This window comes from Podarcis cretensis (genome assembly GCF_951804945.1).
Source record: "Podarcis cretensis genome assembly, chromosome: 3".
Classification (NCBI taxonomy): domain Eukaryota; kingdom Metazoa; phylum Chordata; class Lepidosauria; order Squamata; family Lacertidae; genus Podarcis; species Podarcis cretensis.
In genome coordinates, this window is record NC_137172.1 from 26,881,201 (window position 1) to 26,898,959 (window position 17,759).

The 17,759-nt window shown below is 41.9% G+C and overlaps 1 protein-coding gene across 1 annotated transcript; it reads left to right on the top strand.

Moving 5' to 3' along the window:
• The first annotated feature begins 230 nt into the window (after window positions 1–230).
• On the top strand, window positions 231–16,817 carry FLVCR1 (FLVCR choline and heme transporter 1). The gene is made up of 11 exons (XM_079968760.1): window positions 231–671; window positions 919–1,791; window positions 2,999–3,143; window positions 4,359–4,499; window positions 5,265–5,336; window positions 6,399–6,498; window positions 8,352–8,462; window positions 8,718–8,823; window positions 9,551–9,662; window positions 11,446–11,510; window positions 12,618–16,817. Exons 2-11 carry the CDS (start codon window positions 1,096–1,098, stop codon window positions 12,690–12,692), a joined length of 1,623 nt encoding a protein of 540 aa, XP_079824886.1. The 5' UTR covers window positions 231–671; window positions 919–1,095; the 3' UTR covers window positions 12,693–16,817.
• Window positions 16,818–17,759: the final 942 nt, after the last annotated feature.

Here is a 17,759-nt window from a genome sequence, read left to right on the forward strand (position 1 = left end):
GTCCCATTGGCTGCGGAAGCGGCTTCGGCGTATCTGCCGAGGGGGGCGAGGGCCGTGTGCGCATGCGGGAGCGGCCGCGAGTTGCTAGAGGGGCGGAAAGCGTTGCGGAGCGAGGGTGGGCGCCGCGTCCGTTGCTTAGCCCTCCTAGCCCTCCCGTGCTGCGGGGCGGGGTGGCAGCGAGAGGCCCCCCGGGACAGAAGAGGGCTGGCTGGGTGGGGAAGGACCAGGGACGGGGGTGCGCTCGTGCAAATCCTCTTTTGTGCCGGGGGCTGGGAAGGGGAGCGGACCTGAGGCAGGACAGGTGGCGGGGAGGCGACCTTGACGTGTGAGGCGGCGGGGGGGTGTCAATAGAGGCAATAAAAGGGGCTAGTCCCTTGGAGGACGGGGAATAATCCTGCCTGTGTCTGGGATAGGAGTGTTTGTGGGTGTTTGGTGTGCGTATCTGTGCATCAAAGGATTGTGGGTGTGAGTCTGGGGCAGAGGATAGGAGTTTTGGGGCTGTATCTGTATTTTGGGGGTGTATCTGTGGGGCAAAAGATAGGAGAGTGTGTTTTGGGAGTGTGGGTCTAGGGCAAAGGATAGGAGTTTTGGGGGTGTATCTGTGGGGCAAAAGATAGGAGAGTGTGTTTTGGGAGTGTGAGTCTAGGGCAAAGGATAGGAGTTTTGGGGGTGTATCTGTGTTTTGTGTCTGTGGGTCAAAGAATAGGAGAGTGTGTTTTGGGGGGTCTGGGGCAAAGGATAGTAATTTTGGGGGTGTATCTGTGTTTTGTGTCTGTGTCTGTGGGTCAAAGAATAGGAGAGTGTGTTTTGGGGGGGTCTGGGGCAAAGGATAGGAATTTTGGGGGTGTATCTGTGTTTTGTGTCTGTGTCTGTGGGTCAAAGAATAGGAGAGTGTGTTTTGGGGGGTCTGGGGCAAAGGATAGGTGTTTTGGGGGTGTATCTGTGGGGCAAAAAATAGGAGAGTGTTTTGGGGTGTGTGACTGAGGGGAGGGGCTTTCTGGGTGGGCAAGGGGAGGTCTCCAGTAGATCACCTGTGTGTGACCTGTGGGTGTGTTCAGGGAAGCCGGCTTGAAGGAAAAGGACCCAGGCTTGAGGATGGGTGGCGATGGTGCTGACATGTCAGAGGCAGGGGAAGGCGGAGAGGAGGGAGAGGGTGGGGAGATTGTGGAGGTAGCCTTGATGCCTCCCCTGCACCAGAATGGGTGCCTCCCTGGCAGGGAGACACAAAGGAGCAGCAGCTCAGCACCTCTGGTGTCAGTGAGTGATGTGGAGGTTGGAAGAGCTGTTGCATCTGAGGAGCACCCTGAGGCAGAAGCCATGCTCCCTGCTTCCACATCGGAAGTGAAGCTTATCCCTCGGCTGTCCAAGCGCAGGCTGGTAGTGCTGGTCATCTTCAGCTTGTACTCGCTGGTGAACGCCTTCCAGTGGATCCAGTACAGTATACTGACCAGTGTCTTCACCCGTTATTACAACGTCTCCAACTCTCAAATAGACTGGCTGTCCATGACCTATATGGTGACGTACATCCCTCTGATCTTCCCTGCCACTTGGCTGCTGGACACTCGGGGGCTTCGCATCACTGCCTTGCTGGGATCTGGACTCAACTGCCTGGGTGCCTGGATTAAGTGTACCAGCGTCCAACCAAACCTGTATGCGGTCACGTTGGTGGCTCAGATTGTGTGCTCCATAGCCCAGGTCTTTATTCTGGGGCTGCCCTCCCGCATTGCCTCTGTCTGGTTCGGGCCCAAGGAAGTGTCCACTGCTTGTGCTGTAGCTGTTCTGGGCAACCAGGTAAGAGGATGTAGAATGGAAGATGCTTGTGTCAGTGAGGGATGCTCATCGGGTGAATATCTGGAGAAATCATGCATTTGTAAGGGAGGAGGGAATCTTAAATGGAAAGGGCTAGAATTTTTGTGATGAGGGTGCGGTGGGAAGGCCTAGCAGTGTGTTTTGTTTGTGCCATGTACAGTGGTACTTCGGGTTACATACGCTTCAGGTTACATACATTTCAGGTTGCAGACTCCGCTAACCCAGAAATAGTACCTTGGGTTAAGAACTTTGCTTCAGGATGAGAACAGAAATCGTGCAGTAGCGGCGCAGTGGCAGCAGGAGGCCCCATTAGCTAAAGTGGTGCTTCAGGTTAAGAACAGTTTCAGGTTAAGAACAGACCTCCGGGACGAATTAAGTACTTTACCCAAGGTACCACTGTAGTTAGTTGCAGGTTGATGACAAGCAAAGCCCTGTCTGCAGTGGTGTGTCAAAGCAGCTTCGTCCATGGAGAATGATGTTTCAATATAATTGTAACTTAAAACATTTCTCCATGAGCTGTGAAAGACTTTGAAACTAAAGGCAGTAGCAGTCTCATTTCCATTAGTCTGCCTACCACCCCAATAATGGTATCCTGTGCAGCTTAATGTAGAACTGTTCTGAATTATACAAAGATAAAACACTGTAAAAGCAGACAACAGCTTTACAATTTTAAAAGGGTGTTGACTACAAAGCTTCCATGTTTGCCTGTAGCATTTATGAACTAAAGGCACGAAGTATCTAATGCTTTTTTTTGCAGTTAAACCACGTGTTTCAATTAATTCTGCTGACCGAGAATGGTAAAGAAATTCAGCTGTACACTTCCAATGATTGCCGTATCAATAAAATGGAGAAGCTGGTATATTTCAAGATATGAAATTTCAGCCAATGCCTTGATTGCCACCAATATTCAGAGAGAGGCAACACCTTACAGAAATGCTAATAGAGGATAGCGCTTTATGAAACATACCTATAGAAATGGGATGACACACTTTCTCTGTTACCACTATGAATGCCTTGCATTTTAATTCAATAATGATGCACTATTTAAACACTATAAGTGTAGATAAATCCACCAGGACCTGTTCCCCTTCAGGTTAATGAAGGAACACTTTGATTCCAAACATTCTTTTTTACTTGCAGTTATATGTTTCAATTGCCAAACCTCATTTAGGTTGCTTTTTCTTTACAGCTGGGCACAGCAATCGGCTTCTTATTGCCACCAGTTTTAGTTCCAAACACAGCTGATGACATGGACCTCATGGGACATAACATCCGCATTATGTTCTATGGTACGGCAGCAGTATCCACATTCCTTTTTATACTAGCAGCAGTGGGTAAGTAAAATATCTCTGTAAGCAGTTTTCTCAAAGCTGAAGAAAGCTCTCAAATAAAGCAAATCCAAGTCAGTCAAAGGCTATATTTATATCATAGATGAGGCTATGCTTGACAAAACATTCCAATCCATTAAAAAAAAAAATTAAAATTGGAAAACAGTTAAAATAGCAACAGAGTAAATATTTTCACAGTACATAAAAAATACTGTTTGGAATGCTTTTTGCCTAGTTACGAAATTATTACCTGATTCCATTAACCCCCCCCCCACCCTTCTAAAACACATTCCTACAAGTTTTGCCTTCATGGCTATAGCTGCTTCACCATTTTCCTTTCTAGGGTTACCTGCAGATAAAAAAAGTGCAGCTTGACTTATATTTTTCGCTTAACTCCGGGAATAGGAAGGGAGAAAATTCCAAAGTTTATGTTGGGCTGCCGTGAAACAGTCCTACCGGTCAATTCATTTTGTACCAGGTATTTGAAAGTATCTGCAGTGGGAATCTTGCCATCTTCTACTTTGAAAACCAACAACCTGGATGTATTTTTTTTTGCGGCGGTGCGTCTCTCAGAAATAGGGCATAGATAAAGGGGACATTCAGACAAAAGGAGTTTGAACTGAAGAGGAATAGAAGCAAGTAAATCAAAGCTCTGCATAAAAGAGAACAAGTCCAATGCGGTAGTTAGAAATGAGAGCTGGGGGAAATGGATAAAATGTTTCACTAGCTGTGTGCCTGGAGCAACATCTTAGCAACTCCAATAGGAAAAAAAGTATACATTTTGGATGCAATGAAAATAAACAGTTGCACTACTTGACAGCGAAGGAAATCATGAGGAGAAGCATAAAGAACAGGTTGAACTTGAGGGGAGGAATGAATCAAAGAACTTCTGCTAGCTGGGAAAACACTGCTGCCTGTCTTGAAGCATGCTTCTTCTCTTTGTCAGAAAAATGTGTGTGTAGATCAGATTTCCTGAACCTGGTGCCCCCTGTACTAGACTACCAATCCTGTCATTGCTCATGCTGGCTGGGGCTGATGGGAGTTGTAGTCCAGCGACATCTGGAGGGGGCCAGGTTGGCAAAGGCCGGATTAGATAAATGATGGGAAAGGTACACCCTGTGACCTCATCCTCATCTCATGATTTGCATGGTGCTAATTAATATTTTGAATAACAATAGCTGGTTTGCAAAACTTTTATGTCTTGTGTCACCTTCTTCCTAGTGTTTAAGGAAAAACCTAAATATCCCCCAAGTCAGTCTCAGGCTGTTCTTCTTGATGTCTCACCTGATAATTATTCCTACAAGCAATCAATGATCAACCTGTTCAGAAATGTTCCTTTTGTTCTTTTGTTGATCAGTTATGGTGAGTATTTTGAGCATCTTTTTTTCATGTGTCTTGTATAACATAGTTGCCGTAACCCCCCCCCCCCCCACGTACCTTACTACAGATTCATATATTAGGAGGTAAAGATTTATGCTACTATGTATTTTTTATTTTAAAATAAATCAATAAAATCTAACCATTATCAACTTTAAATGATAAAAACGGGTGACAAGAAGCAGATGACAATATAACAATGTCTTTATATAGTTTATTCAGTTATTCAACAATGTTTTTCTTCATTTAAAATTTTTCTGTACAGTCAGTTCCATTTAGAGTCTATTAATATTGCTGAATACTTAGGTAGTATCTGATACTTTCCTTAACTATTCCAACTTTTTTTAGTAGATTCACACATCTTTTAAAAAACTTTTGTAAAGTCAACACCACGTGTATACAAATATATTTAGCCTACATGTGGCAGCAAAGATTTATTGTTCAATATAAAATTCTTCTTTGAAAGTGCAGTAGAACTGTGTCATTCTTACTTTAAACTGGTGTTTTGTTTCACTTTTCATGTACTCAAATAAAGTTTACATGTCTAATCAGATTATGGCCTTATACAGCTTAATTAACTACGCTATGTTTGTAATAAACTAAAACAATATGAAGTGATAGAACTGTTTTTTTTAGCCTTCAGAAACCAGTGATTCAAGTTTTCTCCTTTTAAAAAATAAAAATTAATTTTGCTTGATTTCATTTCAGTAACCATACCAGTAGTTTAAACAGTCTTATTTCTCATTGCAGGAATTATGACTGGGGCATTTTATTCAGTCTCAACTCTACTAAACCAAATGATAATAACTCACTATGAGGCAAGTTTCTCTAGACTGTCTGATGATTAATTTATTCTCTTAAAGAATTTCATGTCATGCTTGTTTCAGTTATCACTGTCAAATTAGGGTTGAGAGGGTCGTTTTGCTCAGGGCTGGAACAGATCTGACCTAAGGAATTGGTGATTATATGTGTGTGTCATGCCTTGAAGCAGTTTCCTGGCTGCAAACTAAGGGATAGTGCAATAGCACATATGAAGAAAGGGTAGAATCTTTGTGATATTCGTGGCCACAAAAGAGGGGATTGAGTTTCTTGGGGAAGTCTTAAAGAGTAACAAGTAGTTCATCTTCTGGCTGCAGTTTCCTGGCTGCAAACTATGGGATAGTGCAATAGCACATATGAAGAAAGGGTAGAATCTTTGTGATATTCATGGCCACAAAAGAGGGGATTGAGTTTCTTGGGGAAGTCTTAAAGAGTAACAAGTAGTTCATCTTCTGGCCTCTGAGCACATCTCCCAAATCTGCTGTAATTTTAAATACTTGATTGGAACCTGTTTGTTCCTTTTGTGAATTTTTTTTTTATATATGTTGGTTGGCTTCTACACATTTTAAAATCACTGTGCTTATAAGCAAGTAACCTGATTTTAATGCTGTCATGGGAACTGTTAGAATTGGAAGCAATCGAAAACTTTAAAATGACAAAGTGAAAACTATGGTTGTGCAGTACGTTGGCAGGCTGCCTCCTGTTACCAACATTTATTTCATTAATTTGAGTACATTGAAATGTCTTTATAGTCTGGATTAACCCATCTGTGAAAAGCTCTAGCACAGGCTTCTTCACCTCGGCCCTCCAGATGTTTTTGGCCTACAACTCCCATGATCCCTAGCTGGCAGGACCAGTGGTCAGGGATGATGGGAATTGTAGTCTCAAAACATCTGGAGGGCAGAGGTTGAGGAAGCCTGCTCTAGCAGTTATTTTTTACACTTAGCTACAGCAGCTATGTTTACTTGGATTTTGGCTTTTCTAATAAGTTTGTATGCACATATTCATTGTAGTAAAGTGGGTGCCGCTTACAGATACTTACACAACAATGTTATTCCAAGGGAGAAGAAGTGAATGCAGGAAGGATCGGCCTGACTCTTGTGGTAGCTGGAATGGTGGGTTCAGTTATTTGTGGCTTGTGGCTGGATTACACCAAAACATACAAGTAAGTGTGCGAGTGGGAAACCATAGAATAAGGCTTAAAGGTAAAGGGACCCCTGACCATTAGGTTCAGTCATGGCTGACTCTGGGGTTGCGGCGCTCATCTCACTTTATTGGCCAAGGGAGCTGGTGTACAGCTTCCGGGTCATGTGGCCAGCATGACAAAGCCACTTCTGGCAAACCAGAGCAGCGCACGGAAACGCCGTTTACCTTCCTGGCAGAGCGGTACCTATTTATCTACTTGCACTTTGACGTGCTTTTGAACTGCTAGATTGTCAGGAGCAGGGACTGAACAACAGGAGCTCACCCCGATGCGGGGATTCAAACCGCCGACTGCTGTCTTCACCAAAGTAAATGGACGCTACCAAACCTATCTGGAACTTCCCACATTAGAGAAGGGAAAATTAGTAAATAACCTGCTTCCCCATTACTTTTTGAGGCCTTCTCTCATATCTCCCTGTTGTTTCACTGGTGGGCGGCAGCTTTGTGAGAAAGCCTGTGGTTGAAGTGTGGTCCAGAGAATGGTAAAGAGAATATTAATTGAAATATTTCAGATTCCTATGGGCCCCCTTTTTTGTTTACTGAATTATTTGTTGGGAACTAACGATGATGTTAAATGATAAGGAAAGGTGTACTGAAGCAATAAATAAGCGGAATTCAGTAACTCAACATATAAAGGGAGCTTGGAATGTCAGGAAGTAGGGTAGATTATGTGCTGCAGGACAATTTTAAGCTTTGAATAACTGCATGCAAGTTAACTTTTAAGGTACAAAAATATTTTTTACTTACTGCAACCCAAGCTGATCAACATTTGCTTGCGGGCTTGTGGCCAATGTGTTTTTGATGTGCTTGTAGCTAACACTTTTTCTCTATTAAGCTTCTTTTTTGTATGGTTTAAATATCATAAATTTCATCCTAATAATCTAAAGTGTGTCAGCCCCTTCCAAGAGGGACTTGCCAGACTCCCTTGAGATACACACACACACACACACACACACACACACACAACATTACTGCCCTATACCCGGAGATCTCAGGGTGGTTCACAGAAAAGATCACAGTGTATAAAATCAAAATAAGAACAATAACCCAATAACACCCCCTGAAAAAGAGCCACATTTTAAAAGGATATAGGACAGGCATAAGCAAACTCGGCTCTCCAGATGTTTTGGGACTACAACTCCCATCATCCCTGACCACTGGTCCTGCACAGGATGATGGGAGCTGAAGTCCCAAAACATTTGGAGGGCCAAGTTTGCCTATGCCTGGTATAGGATGTCAATCAGGTCAACCAAAGGCTGATTAAGAAGGAACATTTTTGCCTGGTGCCTAAAAGTGTATAATGAAGGTGCCAGGCGAACTTCCCTGGGGAGAGCATTCCACAGATGGGGAGCCACTGCAGAGAAGGCCCGTTCTCGTGTTGCCACCCTCAGGGCCTCTCGAGGAAGAGGCAAATGAAGGAGGGCCTCAGAAGGTGATCTCAGAATAGGTTCAAGTGACAGGTTAAGAGAGCTGTTTGAGATGGCATGCATTTCTATAGATAATCAGTTGTCCCTAGACCCTGTCTAACTATACTGCATTCCTGCATTGCTAATATTATTGGTGTTTATTGTGGTTTTTATATTGTCTGTATCCTGAGAGATGGGAAGGTACGTTAAATTTTTTTGACCAAGTAGCACAAGACTGTGACAGCCTGTCCTGAGACAAAGCAGGGAAGTGACAGGTTGTCACTGAAATGTAGTGCTGTGCATGTGTGTTTGAACTGCAAAGTAGCTTGGTTTAAACTGTAGCAAAAATAATAATACTGATGCGATCTGAACTTGACAGCGTTGTGTTTTCTTCTTACTCTGTTTACAGGCAGACTACATTTGTTGTGTACATCCTCTCATTTGTTGGGATGGTTGTATTTACATTCACCTTGGACTGTGGACACCTCGTCGTTGTGTTTGTGACTGGCGGAGTGCTAGGGTATGGATCTACAAATAATTAAAATACACTGGTGTATTATAATGCAGACTAAATTAAATCTCTTGGGTGTTATTGATCTAAGCCACGCAGTGGACTTAAGTTACTTAAACCAACTGATTTCACTGGGTCTAATAACTTTTCATTTAAAAGAGTTACGAGCTTTCTGGCGCCAATATGTATTTCCTGTGGATGAAAAATAGCTGTTGTTTTTTCATAACAACTGTTGCTCATTTGAACTTTGGGTTTCTATGGCAGCTTCTTCATGACTGGTTACCTCCCCCTTGGCTTTGAATTTGCTGTGGAAATTACATACCCTGAGTCAGAAGGAACCTCCTCAGGGCTTCTGAATGCTTCGGCGCAGGTAACAATGGGATGTTTTGTAAAACTAATCTGCTCCAATAATTAATGCTCTGTTTTGAGTTCTGGTAGCACTCTGTTTTGTTATCAGGCGTGATAGACCTACTTACCGTACATTGTCTCTAAATAGCATACCTAGAGAATGCAGAAGTGAAACTCTCTACCCCAGGTGGTGCAGTGGGCCAGTGCATCTGACTGTTAACCAGAAGCTTGGTGATTTGAGCCCAGCAAGGGTTGGCTGTTTTGGCAGGATTCCTGCATTTGAGCGGGTTGGACTAGATGACCCTTGGGGGTCCCGTCCAACTTTACAGTTCTATGATTCTATGAAATTCATTTCTGGCAGGCTCTTCTGCTGAGAAGGCTCCTACTGTAGCTTTCATAAAATCAATAACAGGCAAGGCAGGCAGCCCTTGCCCTTAGGCTTGCACTCTAAAAGACACAACCCAACAGGCAATATGTGAAAAGGAAAGAAAGGCAAACTAGGGTACCAGTTCATAGGAATACAAAATTCTTACAGTGACCAGCTCAAGTGAAAACCATCCAAAAGTGAAGAAAAATTTAGCTAGTATCTCAGCAGAGCTGATGACCTTGCCCTGTTTCCTATCTCTCCCTCTGCTGCAACACAACCACTGTGAACAAACACCATGCAAGTTTTAACTGTGATAGCATTGTAGTGAAGATACTCTTTATTGAGAAGCAATCTGAAATTCCTTCTTATGGTCTATTTACAGATATTTGGGATTATCTTTACGCTGATTCAAGGAAAGCTCACAACAGATTACAATCCCCGTGCAGGAAACATCTTCCTCTTCGTATGGATGTTTATAGGTATCATTTTAACAGGTAACGAGTTGGCTTTCTTTCTCAAATTAGCGTATAAATGTATTTTCTTACTGGAATAGTATGCAGTCTATCCCAAAGACCTGATTCGTTCATATTTTATTTCTGTTTTATTAATTTGAAACATTTCTATCCTGACTTTCTATTAAACATACCCAAAGTGTCTCACAACAATAACAACATTAACAACAACGTATCATAAAAGCAGCCATATGACAAAGTAAGATGGATGAAAATAATTAAGTTCTCAAAAGCAGGGGAATATCAATAAAAGTGATAAAAAACAGCTGGTTGCCTGGCTTTATCTACTTTAAAAGAGGAAAAATGAGGTGAGGAGGAAGTGCCTGTGGGTAGCTTGCTTTTTTTTTTAAAAAAGAGCTAGTTAGATTTAAGAGTGGGATGTGAGTAAAGAAAGCTTATTAGGATTCCTGGCTGCCATCCAAACTATTGTGACAACAAAGAAAACTAAATCTTCCTTTGTCTGATAGCAGTAGAACCCTGCACTAAGAAGTAAAATGTGAGCAAGGTTATTAAATAGTTGAATGAGCAAAACCGCTTGAAGAGCATGAAAGCTGTGCTGTGATGCTAAACTCACACAGGCTGCAGCCCTAAACACACTCAGGAAGAGGTGAAACTTAATTCTGATTTAAACATGTCCAGCATGGTCAACTGGAAATAAACCTTATTAAACACAGTACATTTAAGTATATATGCTTAGGGTTGCTGTGTAAGTTGAATGCATCTTCTGTTCATTCAACAAATGAGCTTTTTGGTCTTTGTGTTTCTACAGTTTGGATCTAGCCCAGGCATAGGCAACCTTTGGCCCTCCAGATGTTTTGGCCTACAACTCTCATGATCCCTAGCTAACAGGACCAGTGGTCAGGGATGATGGGAATTGTACTCCAAAACATCTGGAGGGCCGAAGGTTGCCTATGCTTGATCTAGACTCCCATTCATTTCCCATTATAGGCTAGTGGTTCATAATGATTTGGGTGTGTATAAATTGGTAGATCAATTTAGCCAGGTGGAAACTAGAAATATGCAATATTAGTGTTTAATATCAAAGATAACAACAATATGTTTAGGGAAGTTTTTAAGGACTGATGTTTTAATGTGTTTTTTATCTTTTGTTGGAAGCCGCCCAGAGTGGCTGGGAAACCCAGCCAGATGGGTGGGGTAGAAATAATAAATTATTATTATATAAATTATTATATGTTCTAGCTCCTCTTCTTCCTGCCTGCCAGTGGCGTAGCGTGGGGGGTGCAGGGGGGGCCGGCCGCACCGGGCGCAACATCTGGGGGTTAGGGTTAGGGGGCGCAAATCCACGGGTTAGGGGGCGCAAATCCATGGGTTAGGGGGCGCAAATTACTTGCCTTGCCCCGGGTGCTGACAACCCACGCTACGCCACTGCTGCCTGCAGCACATTAAACATTTTATTTTATTTTATTTTTAAATGAAAGCTGAAGTTTTCAGAGTGCTGAGTCCTGCACCATTGTCAAATTTGACCCTTGTCAACATTTGATAAATGTGTTTCAGCATCCAGGGCTGTTAACTGCTGCATGTTTCAGCCTGGAACCTGTCTGAAAATCACTGTTGTAGACTGAGAAACCACAGCTAGGAATAAGGCAGGTATCATGTGGTCTGCAGAGCAATCATGATGTTAGTCTTTTGCTGCAAAAGCAATAGTCTCATAGCACCTTAAAGACCAACAGAATTTATCCTGCAAAAATATGCACGGCAGTGAATGTGCTGGTATTCATATGCTTCTTTTCTTTCCTCCTTTTAGCTTTAATCAAATCAGATTTGCGAAGGCACAATGTGAATTCAGGGATAAGTGTTGACATTAAATCTGTAAGTAGTTTTAATCTTTTAATTTGCTGGCATAATCAACCACTAATACCTGGCACTCGGCAGTAGACTGTTGAACACAATGTCTTTAGAGTTCTGGTTGCTTTGAGTAGCAGATTTCAAGTTCAGCTTGCCATTATTTAAAAGAGCTTTGTGGTTGTATTCCCCCCCCCCATGATAATTTTTTATTAGTTTTCAATTACAGTCTAATAATAGCCTCATTATAACAATACCAAATTATAATACAACTATTAATACCAATCATTCAAATACCGAATTATATAATTTACTTAAAATGGCCCTCCCACGTGCCGGATTGGATGGTTTGATTATTTTATTATTTTCTGCGTTCTAAAATCTTAATTCGTTTCAATTACATTCCGGTCATAATAATAATCCCTTATACAACAACTGCAATATTAATAACTTCTATTTGTGTTGACACATTGAATGATATATAAAACTGCAAGTGAGGAACTCAAACTATATCCTTGTTCTTCCTGTGTGTGGCAATTATTCTGTCCGTGGTGTTTCTGACACTGGTAGCTTATTGTCACAAGTTACTCAGAGGCAGCAAGGAGTAGTGGCACTTCTTTCTTAACGGCCATGCTTTGATCCACCTACAAAAGAGAGAGCTGCATGGACTCGTATCAGTAATATCTTAATCAAAGGGAAATGGTCACCTGTAAAGTAATCAAAACATCATAGAACATTGCACACAAAACAAGTAATCCAATAGCCTATCCCAAATCAGTTACAAGGCACGTAAAGTTAGAGAACTCTCAAACTTATACAGTGAGAAAGCTCCAAAATATAAGGCACTTCTGTCTTTGTGGGCTCACTTTGATACCCATTATCACCAGCTGAACCAGATACTAGAATTAATAATGCTGGTTTTAGGAGTTGGAATAATTAGTGGCCCAAGCAATAGGTTTATTTGCTTTTTCCTTATATCTCCATTCTTCAGAATTTGTAAGCGCCCCTACTCATATTATGTTCAAGCTAGTTTTCACTATTGATTTCTAAAATTATGATTATTGTAGCCTCAGAGCCCAGGCAATCCTGCAAAGAATGGATTGAATCAGCCATCAATTTTATTTTTTCTCACAGATGTCAGTTGACGGTCCTACAGAAGATGAACTGAGTAAAACCGCATCGAAAAGCCAGTCTGAATTAAACATTTAGGATGGAAGAAAGAAGTGCCAGATACTCATAATTTTCAAGTTAGACCAAGCAGAAGCAACCTGACAGATAGAGAACAAGAACTGTCTCGAAGTAACGTGTTTGCAGTCATGATCATGCAGTACTGCTTATATATGAACTCAAGATACACATACACTTTGCTGAAGGCACCTGTTAATTTTATGGCGACTTATTTATAGTGGGATTCTTAACTTTTATTTATTTATTAGTTGTGCAGTTTAAGATCTCCAGCAGTCTGTCATTCCTTTGTGGAAGCTGTGCAGTTTCAGCAGAGACAGAAAAACTGCAGTCATAAACATAGTGTGGGATAAGCACCATTGAACAAATGCAGCCGGTCTTACTTCCAAGTTAGGATGCATAGTACTGTAATGTAAACTAGGGATGGGGAAACTGTGGCACTTCAACTTCCATTGTCCCTGACCAGTGGTCATACTGCCTAGGCCCTAGGGCTACTGGGAATTGGAGTCCAATGTCATTTGGGCGGGGCGCACAGGTCCTGATCTTTGCTGCAAAGGAACTTGAGTACTGGGCAAGTACGAGTAAGTTCTAATTAAAAGCTGCACAACTAATTAATCCACACATCTTTTATATGAAGGTGTGCTCTTAAGATTAACATGAATTAAAGGAGCATTTTAAAACTTTTTTTATTGTAAATATATTGGAAATTTTAATCTGCCACTTCTACAGGAGGTGGCATTTCCTCCAGCACAACATGCAGTATACTTAATTCAGATTTTGAATGTGTTATACTGTAGTTTCTGTTCGCCATTTCTGTTGGCCTTGAAAGGATTATAGTTTATGAAACCTCTTGTGTTTAAATACAGATGTGGGAGCTTCATAAGCTCATACTTTCTGGAAATATTTTTCTTTTTTTTTCTTGTTTGAGAGAGTCTGGATTTCTGAGCTACAAAACCAGATCCTCATCTGTCCAGATTTTTTCCCTTTGCATTTTGAAAATGCAGCTGTGTTTTTCTTAATGTTTAAATGGTGAAAAAAAGCATTGCCAGACCGTACAAAGGCACGTACTTGCAGCCATTCTTCATTTGTGTGTCTATATGTTTGTTAGTGAAAAGTAATGGGCAAATAAAAGTATTGCAAGAGCACAAAGTGAATGTTTATCTACTGCTTCACCTGGTTAGAGTCGTGTGCAGGTTTATAATATTGTGCCTTTTCCTGCTGAATCGTGTAGCAAATGAATCAGGCCTCAGATTTGTGCTTTATGCCCTCTTGTGAAGTTAAGGAAAAACTTAAAAGTACATATTCAGCCTCTGCTGCTTGCTGATTTGGTGGAAATTTTTGTGTGTCCATTGGAGAAATATTTTGTCTGTTAAATGTTCTTCCTTCATGTCACTTGAATACAACTTGCCTGGTAGTAAATGATGGTTACCTTTTTAGATCTCTCTCGGCTTTAAAGGAAGGAGGAAAGTGGAGAGCCAGTGTGGTGTAGTGGTAAAGAGCGATAGTCTCGTAATCTGGGGAACCGGGTTCGCGTCTCCACTCCTCCACATGCAGCTGCTGGGTGACCTTAGGCTAGTCACACTTCTTTGAAGTCTCTCAGCCCCACTCACCTCACAGAGTGTTTGTTGTGGGGGAGGAAGGGAAAGGAGAATGTTAGCCGCTTTGAGACTCCTTTGGGTAGTGATAAAGCGGGATATCAAATCCAAATTCTTCTCTTCTTCTAAATATGAGTCACAGTGATCCAGCATGCTAAATGATTCTGCAGCTTTTCAGCATTTCACAACATTTCTAGACTCCTTTACTGCTTCTGCTCTCAAAAACCTTTGTCACATGACACATACCAACATGCAGGTATTATCTATAGCTGTAATTCCACATGCTGCAGAAATCCATCAATTAAAAAATCCCCCCCCCCCATAGGTGGAATTCAATTGTTACGCCATTTAAAATGTTCCGGTTGCCCAAGCATATTGGCTTGGCAGGTGGAATGATCTCCCCTCCCCCCACATACTGTTTCCAACCCCACCCAGACAACTTTTTCTGGTGGGGAAGTGTTGCCCTTCTGCTGTTCATTAAGTGAATCCTACCCTAAATCTAGGGTGGTTGTTTTTTTTGAAGGAAACATTCTTTTTCTGCCATCTCTTCCCTTGGAACATCTTTCATAAGAGAGATAGCTTTATAGCTAAACTTGTTATATAAATTTAAAATGGCCAATTTTTGACACCCCCCCCCAAAAAAAAGCCACCTTTAAAAATCACCATACCTTTAGTATGACATTTGGAGCTTAAAGTAAGTTAGTTTCCTTCCAGAATTAACGTTAAAACCTTAATCCTGCTGAATCCCCTGTTTTATGTCTTTTGCCAAATTGCAGAGCTGCCTTCTGAAAAGCTCCCAAATAAGTTTGACCTGGCAGAATGCCTGTGGGGATTTTTAAATCCAAGTGTTCCTTGTAATGAGTGCTTAATGGCAGCTACAACAATGGTTCCCTGTTGGGACTGTGCAAGTTCTTCCCTGGGACTTCAGGTATACATTGGCAAATTATGTTCTGGATTAAATAAAAAATAAAAAGGGGTAAGTTTGCTGAATAGTTTAAATAGGCAAATTTATTTGCTATCTAAATAATTGTTGGTCAATGGGGAGCTGGCGACATGTTACTTGTATGTATACCGAACAGTGTGGAATTTTGCATCATTTCAATTCACAAGGGAATCTATAGGCAAATCTCTGAGCTTAGAAAAACTGGCATTTTAAGTTCTCTTGCTGGGTTCCAAAGAACTGCTTAGCTGGTTGTACTAGCCCAGTGGGATTTTTCTTTTTACCTCCAGAATGTATCTCAAACTAATTTTGAAGCTCCCCTCTATTTCAAAACCACTTTGTTATCTAGCTTGGGTTGCTTCTGTTTGAGAAAAACAATGGCTCACATGGCTAGAGATTCAGGGTTCTTGGAAACCTGGCCCCTCTGCTTTGATTACTTGACAGGATTCTTGGTTGTGCTATTGGTTCAGGGACGGCCCACCCATGAGACAGGGTGAGGCAAATGCCTCAGGCGGCAGAATCCACAGGGGCAGCAGATCCCTATGTTGATCTTTATTCCCTCCATGTTCCTGGGTATAGCTCTTCACTTACCCCTTCTTCCCTGGCAGGGAGGGGTGTACCATTTTGTTGTTCACCTCAGATGCCAACATGTATTGGGCCGGCCCTGTATCTGTTGGATAGTTAAACTCGGTATCTCTAAAACATGCCAGAAGCCCTTTCAACAAATAGTGGGTCCAAAATCTTCTTACTGAGGGTCTCCATTACGGCCTCTTAGGGACTCATTTTGCTTTCACTATCTTATGTGGAATCCATACTTTCTCAGGTTTGAGCTTTCTCAAATGTGCAGTGTCTGAGTGATCCATTGAGGTATAAGTGGGTGGATTTTTGTCATGTTATTTTTTTTCTAATTTCATCTACATTGGGGCTGGAGTGGAGGTCTGCTTATTGGGCACTGCTGTGGGTGAAAGGGGGGCAGGATATATTTTTAACCCTTCACCCCATAGCTCCCTGCAATCTGCTTTGGAGAGTTGGGGGAACCCTTTACAACACGCATGGAAGGTGGAGCTGGACTCTGACAGGCAAAGGAGGAATGTTCTGGAATTTCCTGGAATTACTGTATAAATTTGAACAGCTTTAACACAATGTATTTATAATCTTGAAATCTACTATGGCAATCATTGTATCAGATGTTGGTTCAAGTCCCTCATGTTGTGTATCCTCAAAGAACCTGATGTTGACCCTAGTGCTCTCTGCCAGTTCTCGTCGTCTCCATAACCTTATTTTCCTCCCAAGCAAACCCAGCTTCAGAGCAAGACTCTCTACTACATTGTGTGTACATTTTTGATGTGGTAATATGCAACAAACAGTTAAAAGACAATATGTCCAGACAGCCTTCAATGATCTGGGGCCCTCCAAATGAATAAACAAAATAGAAAAATACAGCTTCCATCAGCTCTAGCTGGCATGGCCGTGCTGGCTGAGGTGGATGAGAATTGTAGTTCAAGGCATCTGGGTTGGTGAAGGCTATGGAGAAATGCTGATGTGCTTGCTGTCCTGGGGTCCTTTGAGAGGAAGTGTGGGGTAGCAATTCAATAAATAATAATAAATAGAAAATGGTGGTTTGTGGCTCGGTATTCTTTTAACACCACGAAGTAGCTATGCTTGCATTTTGGATTGTGTCCTCATAAAAGTGTGGTCATTAACACCAAGTATTTTTTTATTCTGTACTTGGAATATGAACATTGTCTCCCCACCCCACCCCTTGGTAAATATAAACAGATGAAACATATCTGTAAGTCAAGCACTGACATTGCTAGATACAAACATCAGGTCCTGTAGGTATGTAGACAAAACATTTATGCCTCGCTACTACTTCAGGAGATCAAGGAAGCCAGGGAATGATCTTGATATTCTATGCTGTGTCATGTTGACCTCGCAACTAGGGTTTCAGCTGGCCCTGAGGCTAAACAGCTGTTTGAGTAGAAAACGTGATATACACTTAGTACAAAGACACTTCTATGTCTTGGTTTAATTTGCTTCAGGGCTCCCTTTATTCCTGCTGTCACTCGCTGTTCACCCTCCCCGTGTTCCTGACCTTTGGGGATACTGACCTATTTAGCTGTCTGATCATGGCAACTGCTTCAAGTTGGTTAGAATTCTGACAGCAGAATTAACTCCCTCCAGGCATGTCCAAAGTCTGTTTCGGGGGCCCAATTTGGCCCCTGTGGCAGTTTATTGCCTGGGATAAAATCCTAAAAAATCAAAGCTTGGATACCACTGCCGGGCCTAAACTGATCTATAACTTGATTCTGAGTCATTATTAGGAAGGATTCATCCAGACGTGAACCATGAACTTTACCAGTGTAGTTGACAGTGTTTTTTTTTTAATACAGTGGTACCTCGGGTTAAGTACTTAATGCATTCCGGAGGTCCATTCTTAACCTGAAACTGTTCTTAACCTGAAGCACCACTTCAGGGGCCTCCCGCTGCCGCCACACCACCGGAGCACAATTTCTGTTCTCATCCTGAAGCAAAGTTCTTAATGAGGCTGCATTT